The 15,499-nt window shown below is 37.2% G+C and overlaps 1 protein-coding gene across 1 annotated transcript in view; it reads right to left on the bottom strand.

Annotated features, from left to right (window-relative positions):
• Nucleotides 1-875: 875 nt before the first annotated feature.
• Nucleotides 876-15,499, bottom strand: part of LOC139696649 (dyslexia-associated protein KIAA0319-like protein) — a gene marked incomplete at its 3' end in the record, with an annotated part of 34,614 nt that continues 19,990 nt past the window's right edge. The window contains exons 12-20 of the mRNA XM_071595465.1: nucleotides 14,382-14,493; nucleotides 12,324-12,371; nucleotides 10,708-10,985; nucleotides 9,914-10,116; nucleotides 8,322-8,421; nucleotides 5,558-5,809; nucleotides 4,220-4,402; nucleotides 3,328-3,429; nucleotides 876-1,219 (exon numbers count right to left, since the gene is read on the bottom strand). Of these exons, the coding sequence (XP_071451566.1) occupies nucleotides 876-1,219; nucleotides 3,328-3,429; nucleotides 4,220-4,402; nucleotides 5,558-5,809; nucleotides 8,322-8,421; nucleotides 9,914-10,116; nucleotides 10,708-10,985; nucleotides 12,324-12,371; nucleotides 14,382-14,493 (1,622 nt within the window). The remainder of the gene's footprint in view (nucleotides 1,220-3,327; nucleotides 3,430-4,219; nucleotides 4,403-5,557; nucleotides 5,810-8,321; nucleotides 8,422-9,913; nucleotides 10,117-10,707; nucleotides 10,986-12,323; nucleotides 12,372-14,381; nucleotides 14,494-15,499) is intronic.

Raw genomic sequence — 15,499 nt, forward strand, 5'->3', positions numbered from 1 at the left:
GTTGCAGCAAGCAATCCACTTTGTTCTGGCAGCCTCAGACAGCATGTGTCGCACCTTTATTGGGTACGACTTTTATTGTAGGTCCTCCTCTGCCATCTGATGCATTGTTTGCTCGCTAACATTCAATTCTGACACCAATTTCCTCAGTGATCACCTCGGGTCCTCTCAAATCAGTGCCTGAGCCTTCTTGATGACTGATGCAGTTCGTGACACGAGTTTCCTTGCTGGGTTAGCAAAACTTTCCCCAGACTTCTCCAAAGCATTATTTGGCTAAAATATCATAAACAGTTGATCTGGGGTACCCGAAGAATCGACCTATTTCACTGGGCGAACACCCAGCGCGAAGACTTTCGATAATAGCGGCTATTTGATTGTATTTCACACTTGTATGTGACATCTCGGCCACGTTGAGATTATGACTGTTTACTAGATGCCTATTGCTTTCAAGAACGCCAATCGCGATGTCCGGTGGAACTATGATATGGCGGGAAATTCAAATTGAAATTTGTCAGGAGATAACCGCCACACTCTGTATAAAATAAAAAAAATGCTTCTATTTATATTACTTGCTTCATTATAATGCGACATATTTATGTGAAACATCATAGAGTACCTTTAAAATATTTTTCCTATCAACCTCATATTACATAAACCTTGAAGTTTGCATATTTTTCCTGGGTTTTCCACAAAAATATAAATTTGAGTTTTCACCATACTTCCGAAACACATTATGCTTTTTCAATACAGGGATAAACCCCTCTTACTGTCTTACTCTCATGGTGGTAGCAAGCCTTACAGTTGTGCAGCATGGCCTCCTCCTCATCTTCCTCTTCTTCCTCCTCCCCTCCGCCCACCACTCCACCCTCCTCATCCCCCAGGAGTGAGTAGCGTGAGTGCTTCCGGTGGGACGAGTGACCTCCCGCACCCTCCCCACTGCCCCCCATGCCGCCTGCACCACAGCACCAGGACCAAGCACAGGACGACGACTGCCTGTGTCTTGGACTAACCCCACGACCCTTCTTCCCACGGCGGTGGGATGACCTCTGCTGTCGCCGTGACCGATGGGTTGACAGGAGGCTTTCCGACCCAGATGCTGGGACGCGTGAAGCACAGCAGACAGAGCAGAGGTGCTGGCAGAGACACGCAATGGCCCAGCCACCAAAGACTGTAAGCACCACCATGGCACAGGCACCAACCACCACATACAATATGCTCCAATCTGAAAGGATGGAGGATGCAATCTCATGGCTTATTTAAAAAAAACATATTTTGGATTTCCCTAAAATTTAAAAGTTTTACCGACAGCCACTTTGATTCTTAACATTATCTACCATTTGTATGAGTAATTGATCCAGAACTAAAAGAAATATTTTTTTATTGGCAGAACTTACAAAAATTACAAATACGTTCAATTTTCACCGGGAATACCATTTTTTCCATGATGTAATGGGACCGTGGCTATTTTCATATTTGTATATTTTTTATTAGTAATGTGCTTTGCTTAAAACATAAAATTTGTCATGTGATTTTAAATATTAAACCCTCTTTATTTTTATCCTTCTCAGTCTGAAATAACACCACCATATTCATCTAAAAGTCTCAGGCTTCAGTAACAGGCTGTTGCATACTTTTGCAAAATGTATTAGTTGAAATACAGCAACAAAAACATAAAAAGCCAGGAATTGGCCCTATGATGGACCCATGAACATATAATTATTCGAAAATCTTTCAAGGTATATATAGTAAGTATAAAAACTTCCACAATTCAGCTGACAAGGAAGAAATGGAAAGCTCAAAAGACCTACAGATAAAACATCACTGTTTCATAGCATTTCATAGAATTTCATAGCATTTCTATCACATTTCTATACAACTATTGTTGGATTTTAACCATTCAACAACATTTATGATGGCAGGATTTATAAAAAAATGTGAATTACCATATCCCAAGTGGATATGCATGGTATTGCAGACAGTTCAAAAGAAGTGTAGATAGAATAATCGGCCACTAGAGTCAGATGAGGAAGAATTTAGAAGTTATATTATGGCAAATGAACATAACAAATGGTGATTATATCATTACCATGCTCATCCTGTACCCAAACGCAGCCCTAAGAAAATTACCCAATTAAATCCCAAAAGGAATTGCAGTAGTTTCCTTTAAGCCAAATTTCTCTAGAAAAATCTTCCCTTTATCTGTTACAACTTGACCAAAAAGATTCATACATTTGACACTCCTCAAATGAAATCACTCATGGCACAATTGCGCTCTTCATACTAAATCTCTGGTTGGATTTGCATTTTAAAGGGACTCTGCTGCTACCACAATCCCTAGCATATCCCTACAGCTTGGTCTTCTGCCTTGAAAAGATAACGGTCCTATGAGAATCTTTGTATAGTTTTATCCTCAATTCTCCCCTCTTAATTTTACCAATTAATTTCAGGTGTTTATCTGCCATTCCTTTGGATAAGGAAACAAACCGAACACAATTCTGAGGAGCCTATGAATAAGTCAACTTTTCATAGGTCAAATGAAATCAACAAAGCCCCCATCCCTGAAGCCAGATCCTACTCTGTGGGACACCCAACGCTCAGATAATAATTTTATTTATTTATTTTGTATTGGTCCAAAAACAGCACTTCGACCTTTACATTGGACTCTGAATATTGATATAACAATGTGTTAATTACATACACCCAAGCCCTAGGTGGAGGAAAAACCACCCAAGCAGGAATCGACCCCACAACCTCTGGGATGGCAGACGGGGACATTACCCCGCCGCCACCGGGGCTGGCGGGGTAACGCCCAAATTGATACCATTTTTACATTTTCCCACATGTGTTCACAAAAGCAATCATGAAACTGCAATCATTTTGTCTCCTAAAAACCTCCTCAAACTAATCATGCAGTTACTTATCACTGGTTAAGTCATCACTGTTTGCAATACTATATGAGATACCAATAGTTACACAAACATAACGCATTCATTCTAAAAACATGCACTTATCAAAAATGGCATTAGTAATGTTTTCATGGCCAAAATGTTATATTCTTCAAAGTTCAATCAAAGCAGCTAGCTAAGGTCAGATAGAAGACCTGTTTGCATTAAACATTATTATTGACAGGTGATTATTGCCTGAATTTTCTCATAAAAATAAAAAAAACCAACAGGGAATACAAAGATCAGGCTTAGATAATTCACCCACAAATAATCAGAAATTCCCTGAAGATAATTAAATACTTGGCATAACTATTTTTATTAACATTTTCTTTATTGATAATGAATAAAGACTTCAAATTAAAATGTTTAGTACTTCATTTCTTACCACAGTTGGAGTCACCATCTCCTAAGAACTTCCTCAGAGGATCCTGCATCCAAAATGCTTCACACAGACACTGCCTCGTTGACTGTTCACAAACACCATGCCCTGAAATGCCAACCACATTTTATAATATGATCATTTATCATAACACCAATCCTAATTTGTTCACATTGGGATTAATATGGATCCCTTATCTAGAAAGCTCACAAAAAATTCCAGTAGAGAACTCCTGAAAGTATGTTGGTTGCACCACAACAAAAAATACTTGGGAGCATAAAGAGATACACTACATCACAACAACCAATGCCAGTTTGCAATCAATTAGCTACAGTTTGTCACTCATAGAAACAAAATGGTGTCATATGAAGGGTATTAAGTACATTTATTTGCTGAAAAACCCCAGTTCAAAATTTTTAACACCCTGAACAATGTATTTTATCATAAAAAATCCTCATTGAATTACTTATTAGTAGTGATCCTTAACGTAATAATAATAAAACCTCATTATTAGGGCCATATTGAGACTGGATAATCCCTTCTTCTCCAACCCCAAAAATGAAACACACGAACAGGGATTAAAATATGCTATAAATACATAGGTATAGGCTAAAAATATCATTCCATTAAATTAAACCATCAGTTTTACCAATACAAGGAAGGTAAGAAATTTTTGAAGTGATGTGACAATAGTTCACTAAGATCGTACAATTCAGGGTTTTAGGACACATGGTTCAATGGCAGACTCAGGGGAGGCACTACGGAACTCTTATTTCAAAAGATTTTCTCATCCATTAGCTGTTCAGAGCTACAAATTAGTGATATGACAATCACCTCCAACTGGAAATCAAAAGTCAGTGCAAGGACAGATTGGGACAATGCTTAAACAAATACATACTTGAGCAAGTGTTTTGGCAAACAACAGTCTGGACTCGAGCTACAGATAACTCCAGAAGCCCAGGATCTTGCGCAAGGCGCTTCCTTAGTCGGTCTGCCACCAAAGGCCCAGGCAGTACCTTGCCGCCATCACCACCAGATGGATTGGAAGAGCCTCCATCTGCATTGGCAGCTTGCGACAGGACTGTGGAGAGTGGATGAATATTATACATAGACATTCACTTGGAGCCCTTCTCATCGAAGGTGACAGTTTTTCTTACCATCCTTCCTAAGAACCACCACATCACTCAGAAAATAGAGACATAATTGTTTTTACAAAAATATCAATATTCAAAGCACGAGAAGATTAGTAATGCACCCAAGATATTAAAATTTTTATATGATTAGGCTTCAGAAAATAATGAAATCTAAGTTTATGGAGGGGTACCATTCAGACAAACACAATTCTGACTACAATTGGACCAATTAACATGAAAGTCACCTTAGGATGGATAATTTAAAAGATAGGGCTACCAAAATTATTGACCAAAACTTAGTGATAATAAAATGTCATTGATTATAAAGAAGAGAATATAAAGTCATGTGAATAAGTCTTCTGACTTCACCAGGATTCAACCCCGGGTCTCCCAATTGAATCTTAGGCACCTGTTTCTGGAAGCTATTTCTCCTCAAGCTCAACTTTCATACTCAATTGATGTACTGATCATACAGAGCTCCTGTAACTAAAGTAATGCTATTTCAAGACATAACTTATCAACATTTTACAGATATATTTTTTTATAGTTTTATTGCACATTTACAACTGCACTAAATAATAGTATATATAATTACAATTATAAGTATTTTATTAATTATAGTATTATATTAAATTAATATAAATTTATAATCCTAATAATTTTAAGTTGACTTGTACCTTTGAGACAAATACCATAGATGTTTTAATTCCACCAAGCCATTATTTTAATTCAAGGCTGATTCCCAAGGGGGTCTGTGTAAACTAGATGAACCTGCTTATTATTTAGAGTCAAATCCATGACAAGTGAAATGAATTAACCACAAGGAATTTACATTATCTTATGACCTACCATGACTATATAAGATGTGTGCATTGCTCTCTGTGGGATATCTCTAGGAATTATTGCTACTGATCATGCAGTATTATTCTAACATTTCCACATAATTATTGACACAAGTCATTATCAAAGTATTTCAAATTTCACCAGCAAAAAAAGTGCAGTTTACCTTGAGACATTGCTAAATATTTGAATTCCTTGAACGCACAACAGAAAGAGCCAACGTAAAATAGCGATGCAGGACAAGACACTTTAATTTCATTTACCTAATTTCTGCTCCGCGCCCTTCCCACTCTCTTCCCCTGCATTTGGTATTGAAGCCTTACTGTCCTCCTGGGCATAGAAAACTAGCACAGTTCTTCCTGAAGCAGAATCAGGCTTGAGATCCACAAGTCGTGGAACGGATGGATGAGGAAGCAGGAGGGCTAATCGGGCTTCGAGTGCAGCCAGCTGAGCTGTCGTGAGCCGCCCTGCATCCACATTAAGCCATACCTCCACCAAGGACATAAGTTTAGGGTCTACAGACGGAGAGAAGGTCAAATGTTAAAACTCACAAAATACTTAAATTACAAAACTAATTGATATTAGTTTTCTCAGCACAAACTACAGAACCATTGATAGTTGAAAATCATTTACACACTTAACTTATACATATAATTCGAAAGGTAAAAAATAATGCACAAAAAAGGTAACCTAAGCATTCTAACCATAATTGCAAACAAGGATTGAGACCAGAACCCGAAAGAATGGACTTGCTAACAAGTAAAACATACTACTAAGGAATATCCTGACATAAGCCCACCACACTAGTTTAGACATTGCATAACTACATTATTGGGTATGGTACCAGATGATGGAGCACATGCATCAAAACAAGTGGTAAGTAATACCGCAAAGTTAACAATAAGCTTGAAATTATACATACTCATGGGAACAGAAAATGAGCCCAGAAGATTATCATTTCTTAACTGGGTCTTCATAGATTAAATATCTATATATCTACATAATACCCCGCAAGCCGCCACAAGGGCGTGTGGCGCGGAGTGTTAGGTCACCAACCGTAAAAAGGAAAAATACCACATGCAAAAAAACAACACGGTGAATAACACCTACAGCAGCGAACAAACTCATGTAAAAATCCCTTCATTTAACACTCATGCAAACACATATACCGCAAAACAGCTAAAAACTGCACCCCAGGATGCAGCACGAAAGCCATCCTAAAACACGCAAGCCAGGACACAACAAGCAAGAATGTGAAACATCACTACCACATGAAAATGCACTACAACACACTCTACCCCCTAAAGAGTCTGTCAAAGGCAGGGAATGCAACCCAACGTTGCAGGTAACAGGAATTTCCCCCCACGGAGAGGGACGAGGGACTGAAAGGGAAACTTAAAAACAGATGAACAGAACACGAATGAGGTCATTCGGAAAGAATGGGTTATTATAACAAAACACATGAGGTTAGTGAAAGGGCATGCATTTAAGTAGAACTAATTATTCCCTAGACGCTGAGGGTGGCAAGTGGAATTTTTGCTATCTATAACCCTGCAGTTGCTATCCCATATTGTCCGTGGGAAGAAGGAGTCCTTGAGTCGGCTAGTTCTGGCATCTATTTCACGAATTTTATATGCTTGATCCAAGCGACCAATTGATTAAATGAACTGTAACCAAATAGATGTGCTTCACCCAGAAAATTTTAAACACTAAACTCGGACTGTATGAATCTTGAGATTTCAAAAAATGCTTTTGAAAAGTAAAGTCAAGAGACCAATTCAATGGTATGAGGCTCTACTTTGTGAAAATTTATGATCACTGAATAAATAAACTTAACATTTTTTTGGATCAGAAGCATGGGCCATCGGAAATGTAGACCAGAAAGGACTAGAAGCCTTTGAAACCTGGTGCTGGAGGAGGATGCTTAATATCAAATGGACAGATAAAATAAGAAATGAAGAAGTATACAGAAGAATAGACAAAGAACAGGATTATGGAACACCATAAATGAAAGAAGAATCAGATGGATTAGCCACACCCAGAGGCACAATGAATTCGTGAAGAATATAATAGAAAAAAAAAGGAAAAGTTCCAAGAGGAAGGCCAAGGGATAAATACATGAGACGAGTAAAGAAGAGTGTACATTGCAAAAAAATCCAGGAAGTAAGCCAATTAGCATCAGAAAAGATACGATGGATGGCTGCAGTCAACAAATCTTAGGATTGAACGATCAATGTTGAGCATTTTTTCACAGAAAAGTTTATTTATTCATTGATCAAGAGATCAACTTGGTAGCCAGCATACTATTGCCCATGCCCAGAACATGCTATCCTCTCAGATGATTTCCAAGAATCAATGCATAAATCCACTTGAAATGGCCATTGCCTCTAATTTGAAAGGTCATACATGTCTTGGATCTTCAATAACCAACATTCTGCCATCTTTATAATGCCTACTGCCTCCTCATAGCACTGCATCCCACTAATAGAGCCCTGAACTTGCTTGGTTAAACATAAATGCCTGTTTACAGTTTTCATCAAGTGTTATGGGTATGAGAATTCCCATGAAACAGGTGTCCTCTGAGATCCCACATGGTCTTGGGACTAGGATCCCAAGACTTGTATCCTTGAATTTCTATTGTTATTTTACTACTATTGTTGTACACATGGTAAAATTTTCAAAGGTATAGTTCTTTTTCTTTTTGAAAATCATTAATGACTGGTTAAGACTAACATATCATTTGATAATTTAAAGAAGATTGAGTCTTTGAAATGTGCACACCTCATTACTCGGTAACGACCATACCCTCCACCTAGCAGTAGGTAAGGTTATCCAAAAGAAGGGAGCATTACTAAATTTAAAGTAGAGAGCATCCATATATTACAATGACATCAGTTGGTGTATCCATCAAATGTAGAAGCCCATAAAAATTTCTCTTCATCCTTCAGTCAGTCAATTAGAAGCATGGTCCTGCAGGTAATACAAAGGATGGGATGGTTATCATATCGATCTAATTTTTTCATTCACCTGGCTTAACAATAATGGATACAGTATCTTCATTGAAGGCACCTTGTTCATCAGTTACGCGAAGAGTGAAGACGTATCGCCCCGGCACGGCATCAACCACCTAAAAAATGAAATAGCAACGGTGAGAACTATGTGTATACTTAAAAACAAACATCGATTCACCACAATACCATTCACGGAACCTAAAGAAACCAGACGCAACACTATAAGTCATAGATTGACCTTTAGTTAGGTCACAGGATTTAATGGGTGTTAGACTTTGGTGTGCGGCACTAAAGCCCAGCAGAACTAAATGTCAAGGGTGTTCCATAATGAAATCTTCTGACTCTCAATATCATTAATGGTAGCCTACCAGTTAAGGGAGGTTTTAAGATGGACAAAGGGAAAAACCAAAATCTCATGGTATACGTCTTAAAGTTAGTGGATTAGGTTACGGTTGAGCTAACCTTGGACTAAATGTAATGACGAGCGAATTTCACAATAATGCAGGGGGGCCAATTCCTTTCCCTTTGCCACCCGTATTAGGTATGTTCAAGGTTTCTCAATTTTTTATCAGGTCTGAGAGTAAATGGAATGATGCAGTTGACCTTAAAATATGCGTGAACTCTTTATGAATGCAGGGGTTGTTATAGCTGCCAATATAGTGGGAAGCATTTTCATTACTTATAATGGCATCGCAGTGTTCTGGAACACAGTGTTATCATCCATTTTCTCAACCTGATTGGTTTTACATTCATAAAAATTTATTGCCAATTGAGTGAGACATGTGGTGTTGGTATTATGGATGTGAAAATTTTATATTTGTGGGTGTGACAGTTCAAAGAAAGACATGTTGTGAGAAAACAAACCCAAGAAACCTCAACCACAGACCAGCCGGTTTTTCCAGTGGGCAAAGGGGACCCCTAAAGAAGTGTTCTAAGGGACTACGGAATCGTGGGGTTAAAGTTGCAAAAAATGTGCCTACAAGGTGATTATGTTGATAAGTAACAGAAATTTCAAATTCTTGGGACATAAGAAATCATTTTAGATGTGGGCGACCACAGTCTTCACCCAGATTTAAACTTGGGAACTCCTGGTCTACTTCTGAATATCCTTTCCACTATGTTGAAATGGCTTTTGGCTGTTGCTGTACCCTGAAAATTACCATTGCTCAACATCTCTTCAATTTCTCTTCTGTAGTGAGCATTTTTTCAGGAATGAAATGAGTCTTCAAACCTGAACACACTTATTTCAATGCAAGAAATATGTCGAGCCACATAATTCTCCATACACAGCAACACTTGCCACCTTGCCATCATCAAATCACAGAGGAAGCCTACAATCTAAGATTCTAAACTTTAATGCAACAATTTCAGAGTGTAACAATCATTCGCCTTGACCGGGATTTACACTCTGAAATTGTTGCATTTAAATGCACATTAGTGGAAGACACCGTCAAAAAATACTGTTGTGGCATCTCCCACCAGTTTCTTTGAAAAAAGTTCTAAACTTTAGATTTCCAATATACTCTTTAATTAATTAGTGTAAACTCTGAATGCTTTAATGAAGACTAAAGATCTCTTAAGAAATGCAATTAAACTCGAAAAGCACACCTTAAGAACAGGAGAACGATCTGAATCCCCGACCACCTTGCCCGCTGCAAGACCAGATGGCTCTCTTGTCCACTTCCACGAGACTATTGCTAGGTCATCAGAGGATCGATGCCCATCAGCCACAATCAGCCACCCTGGCCCACCTTCACCAGCCACCACAGTGTGGTCACCACCGGCATCAGCTTTGGGAGGGGCATTCACAGCTATGGGCAAAGGGCAAAGAAATCAGGGTATCATAATCCACATTCATTTGATAAGGACATCATCGCAAAGATGCTTTCAGAGAAGGGTGGTTAAGTTTTACAACATTTTATTTTGGAAAACTGTAAAGAATTTTTTTTCTCATTTTTGTAAAAATGGTTCAGTTTTACAAGTTTTGCGCATAAGTATAAACATTTTAAGTTAAAGGTGGCAAGGTCACCAACGACAAAGCCCGAACAACTCCTATTAAGGAATATGGTGGAGGAAACAGTGGAGAACCTAGATCAGCAGGGAAAAATAGGAAACCTTAGAACCAAAGCTAAAGACCAAAGAAACTAATGAGCCAAAGGAATAAGAGATACACAAAAAAAGCTAATTCATTTCTTAAATAGGACCATGCATTCCCTTCCACCCACACAAAGTCTCAAGAAAAGATGGATACATTAAATATACAATTACTACAGGACATTTTCTTTTTGATTGATCCCGCCAAAACAAATATGTGAGAATCCCAAAAAAATATATGAGGTAGGCACTTCGGCCAGAAAGCATAAATATTTATGGCAATGATAGAGGAAAGATTGTCAACTCACGCTGATTTACTGTAATGGAAACATTTTCAGAGGCCTTATTCTCATCCCCATCGGTGACTGTTAGCCTGAAGATATACACTCCTTTGGTCAAAGCAGTAGCATTAACTTTCACCCCACTGATTCCTTTGCTATCTGACACGGATGAAGGAAGGGAGGATCCATTCTGAACTTTTCCAGTGGCATCTGGTGCTGTGCCAGTGGGCACACCAACCCCTGGGCCACTCCCAGCTTCTTTCTTCTCAGGTGGTAACCCAATGAACACTGCCTTACTTGGACCACTGTAATATTAATTTGCAAAAACATTATACCAAGTTAATGGTGATTGAAAAACTGACATTTTTGCACAGTAAAATATACTAGGAGTTTCATAATATCCATAATTGATGGCATCAAAATTTTGAAGAATTTTGTTCACTGTAATATTACATTTTACTTGCTTTAGTGAAATCTTCACACAGTCAGTGGTAGAATAAATGTTACTTCTATGTAAACAGCCATGAGAGGAAAATTACAAACATAAAGAATTTTAATTACTACGACTCTTTTTCAAAACAAAGGTATTCATATTGTTTTAAGCAATATATTTTGTATCACTACAACACCTGCTGTACCAGCCATTGCTCAAGCAACCCGATGCCATCTAAATTTAGGAGAGACATTCTACTGGTATATCGCTAAATACCTTTATAAATACTGCTGTAAATAAAGACAAATAAGATAGCAAATTTATGAAGCATTCAGATGCCTATGTTTCTGCCTGTGACAGACTCATATGCCCGTGTCTTCAATTCAACACGCAAAAATAAGACAAGAGGACTAAGCTGAGGATTCGGTGGAATCCTATTGAATCAATGGATTTGAGATTCCATTGATACAACTGATGAAATCATCAAATCACAAATCCCAGTTGCATGGGTGGCATATGCTCATTTTGGCAACCACCTTAAATTTCTTTATTGCTTTGCATTTCAAAATGCTTAAGGCGATAAACAAACCTGATGATCTGAGAACAGAGAAGAAATCTGGAAACAGAATGCAGGAGTAGATTGCAAACATGAGTTACTATAATTATACTTCTGCATGAATGTTTCTCTTTGGCTACATTTTGGTGATGGCGAGAAGTGAATGAGCACATTTTAAACAGTTAATAGGTTTAAACTGCCGAGATAAGAGTAAAATATTTAAGTAACTAATGAAATACTAAAAATCTGGCCACTAATTTTTCCCTTGTCTCTTCAAATTTAGTTTGATCCAAAGGAAAAGGTAATGCCCCCTAAAATTATAAAAATGAATTTTAATTTCACCGATTTAAATAATTTAACATGAAAAAATATTCAATTCTATAAGGATTTGGAATTTGAAAGCCAATGAAAAACAAGCATTAATGTTTGCAAAAGGAATTTGGATCTGATTGTATTTAAGGCCTTGACACATAACAAGCATTAGGCCTACATTACAAGCATTTCAAGTGCTGCTGAAGATTATCAAAAAATACTATTAGGTCCGTTAGATATGTACAAAACTTCAACTAATGAATCTAAAGGTAGGGGTTAATATCCTTAAGAAAAGATTTCTAACCAGGAGCAGGTTGGCCATCACCAAAGGTGAAAACTTACAAGGGTAACGTAGGCAGCACCATCAAACGTAGGCCACTTCCTAGGGTCCTAAATTTAGAGTTGATAAAATTTCTATTATTATTATTTGTATATACTGCTGAACTGATAATGGGGGTGTACATATTATGTAGATATGTACTTGTTTATGAGGTTTGACAGGAAAGTAGTACCCCCTTTGGAATTAAAAATAACCAATACATATTGTCGTGAAAACATATTTTATGGGTTAACTAAAGACCTTGAACGACTTCTGTAATGGACGGTATGGAAATTTATACACTTTTCATAACGTGTAATGAGTTTTTGTTTTCCAGCAACCTATTCTCTGTACACTAAAATCTGCTGCTTCGGATACTTTCCCTGTGAAACTGCTGGGATTTTATTTAGACTCCAATTTAACATGGAGTGCTCATATTCTACACATTAGGAAGAAACTTGCACGAGCCTTATTTCTGCTCAGGAAATTGAAATTATATGTGAGTAAGGACTACTTAATTAATGCCTACTATGCATTCTTTCACTCACATATCACTTATGGCATTAGACTTTGGGGGCATGCATCTGATATTAAGCTAATCTTTGTGATGCAGAAAAAGGCTGTCCGTACCTTATCTAATTCATGTCCACTTGAACACTGTCGACCTCTCTTTTTAAATTTAAAAATTATGACGGTCTACAATTTATAAAATTCTATTCATTAGTTCATGTAAAAGAAAATACGAGTATGTACTCCACTAGGGCTGACGTTCACAGCCATAATACCAGAGCAAAGTCTAATATGGATTTTCCATACTGTAGGCTAGACAGAACTTACAAAGTTGAAGGTCTACCCACCAAATTGTTTAACATGCTTCCGAATTCTGTAAAGTCAGCATGCAATGTGGTGTTCCGCAGGGTGCTGCGTGATTGGCTTACCTCCAATCCTTTATACTCAATAGAAGAGTATTATGAGCTCGACTTTACTAGCCTAAAACTATAAGGTCTAGTGTGAGTAGAATATTAGGTCTATGTATACAAATATTTTCAATACAAGTATTTTATGTGATTGTATATTGTGCTGTATAGTATATTATCTATGAACAACTGTATATTCCTATAAAAATTCGCAATATATGTAACAAATTCTACAAATGTGAAAAATGACGACATCTACCATATGTGAATATGATTATAAGATGAATAAAGTATATTATTATTATTATTTCTCTGTTGCCAATCCATTGAGGAAAGCAGTCATCCCTTCTCCCAGTTCTTCATCACTTTGAAATTTCACTCCTACCAAATAGTCCTTTAGTTTTGTAAAGACATGAATATCCAAAGGAGCCAAGTCCGGGCTTTAGGGTGGATGCTTGAAAAATTTCTATTTAAATATTTGATTAAGTTGTAGTGTTTTCTCAGCCTCATGAGGCCTGGTACAGTTGTGAAAGAGAATGGGCACCCCAAATGCTCATCATGATGGACATTCTCCCTCCCCAAGTTGAAGTTTCAACACCACCAACAAACAGATGACTCATCAATACCATTATTTCCATAAAACTCCTTCAATTGACAGGGAATATTACACGGCCACACATTCTTGCATTAAGCAATCCAATAACAGTCCAAACTTCACCAGTGGCAGCGTTTTCTACTTTCTAAAACAATGATGAAGAAACAAAAAAACAATGACAACTTTGAAAACTTCACACACAATGAGCAGATAAACAACTGAAGGCGTTTGAGATTAAAAGGCAGCGACTTGTGTCATACGTGATTGGTACAGAGTGAATAGGTACTACTTTCCGGACAACCCTCGTATTTTCACCACACTTCCTCGACAGTGAAAATATATGCGAGTAGAGCAAGAAGTTTCACCTGCCTACAGTGCCAAAAACACTTCAGGTTGACACTGTTTCTAACCAAAATTCAAAAACATAAAATATTAAAATTTTTTACAATAAGCTATATGTTCCCTTACAAATGAGAAACACTTCCCCAGTAAAATATCATCCAACAGATAACTTTTTATTTGGCTAAATCCAATGTTCAGTAAAGATGCAATAGAACATACAAACTAACCTGAGTTGCTCCCAGTGCCAATCAACAATGGCCACGTCGTCTGAGCTCTTCGATCCATCTAGAACATACCAGGTTCTTGGCAAAGACATGGAAGCATTCCCACCAGCATTAGCTAAACAGAAAAGTAAGACAACATGAATAAAAACACAGAACTGCATATCCACAAGGAATATATTACACCACCTTCATCACATCAACTTAAGCACAGAGGCAATATTGGATATTTTGTGTCACAACATCATGTATAGCATGTGCTAAAATGAAATGAATTCAATACATGACATGGACAAAAATCAAACAGCAGGGGTGGCTCCTTTATCACAGTGTGACTATTATGTTACATTCTTTCTCCAAAGACTTATCCACCCAAACACATATTACATTATTCTGGCCTCCAACTGAGAAACTAAAAGAAGTCTTTCAGAGTGAAGACCGATCTAGACTTGACTTGTAAATTTAGATTTACATAAGTTGAGGATTTTCCTAACTCAGAGACAATCCGTACACAGGTATAGTAATAATTTTTTTTCAAATATATTTTATTCTGGAACATTGATGCTATACCTGTCATTCTGCGGAGGTTGGAGAACAAGTATTCTATGATACTACTGAATCCTTTTCACAAATGATTTTTTAGTTAAATAATTAATGAAAGATGTCATTTATTTCACTTGAAGTATTATTAACACACTAATATCATTCCTATTTACAGGTTAAGCCTCTACAGAGGAGTCTCATGGTGCTTCTTGAGACAAGTGACTTCATGAACAAAATTTAAATACCAAAGAATGCCAAAAATATTGTCTTTAAGTGAGAGTTTTTATTTTTTCAATGACAGACACACGTAAAAAACAAAAAGAATGCAACAACAATAACTCAGGAAGGATAAATGACAAATACTTGTTTTTAAATCTCTAAAAATAAATATTAAAAATTCCTTCTAAGAGAAGAGCTACACCTGAAATATGCCTATAACTTTACATGTTTAAGCCAAGTGCAAAATTCTTGGTAACCTCTCACTCTGCATTTTTTCCACATACTTTATATTAGATTAGGCACACCAAAGTAAGGTATTTTATACACTTAAAAAACTCAACATATTTCATGCACTGAAAGAA

Source organism: Hetaerina americana, unplaced genomic scaffold (assembly GCF_022747635.1).
Source record: "Hetaerina americana unplaced genomic scaffold, ioHetAmer1.1.p SCAF_7, whole genome shotgun sequence".
NCBI lineage: Eukaryota > Metazoa > Arthropoda > Insecta > Odonata > Calopterygidae > Hetaerina > Hetaerina americana.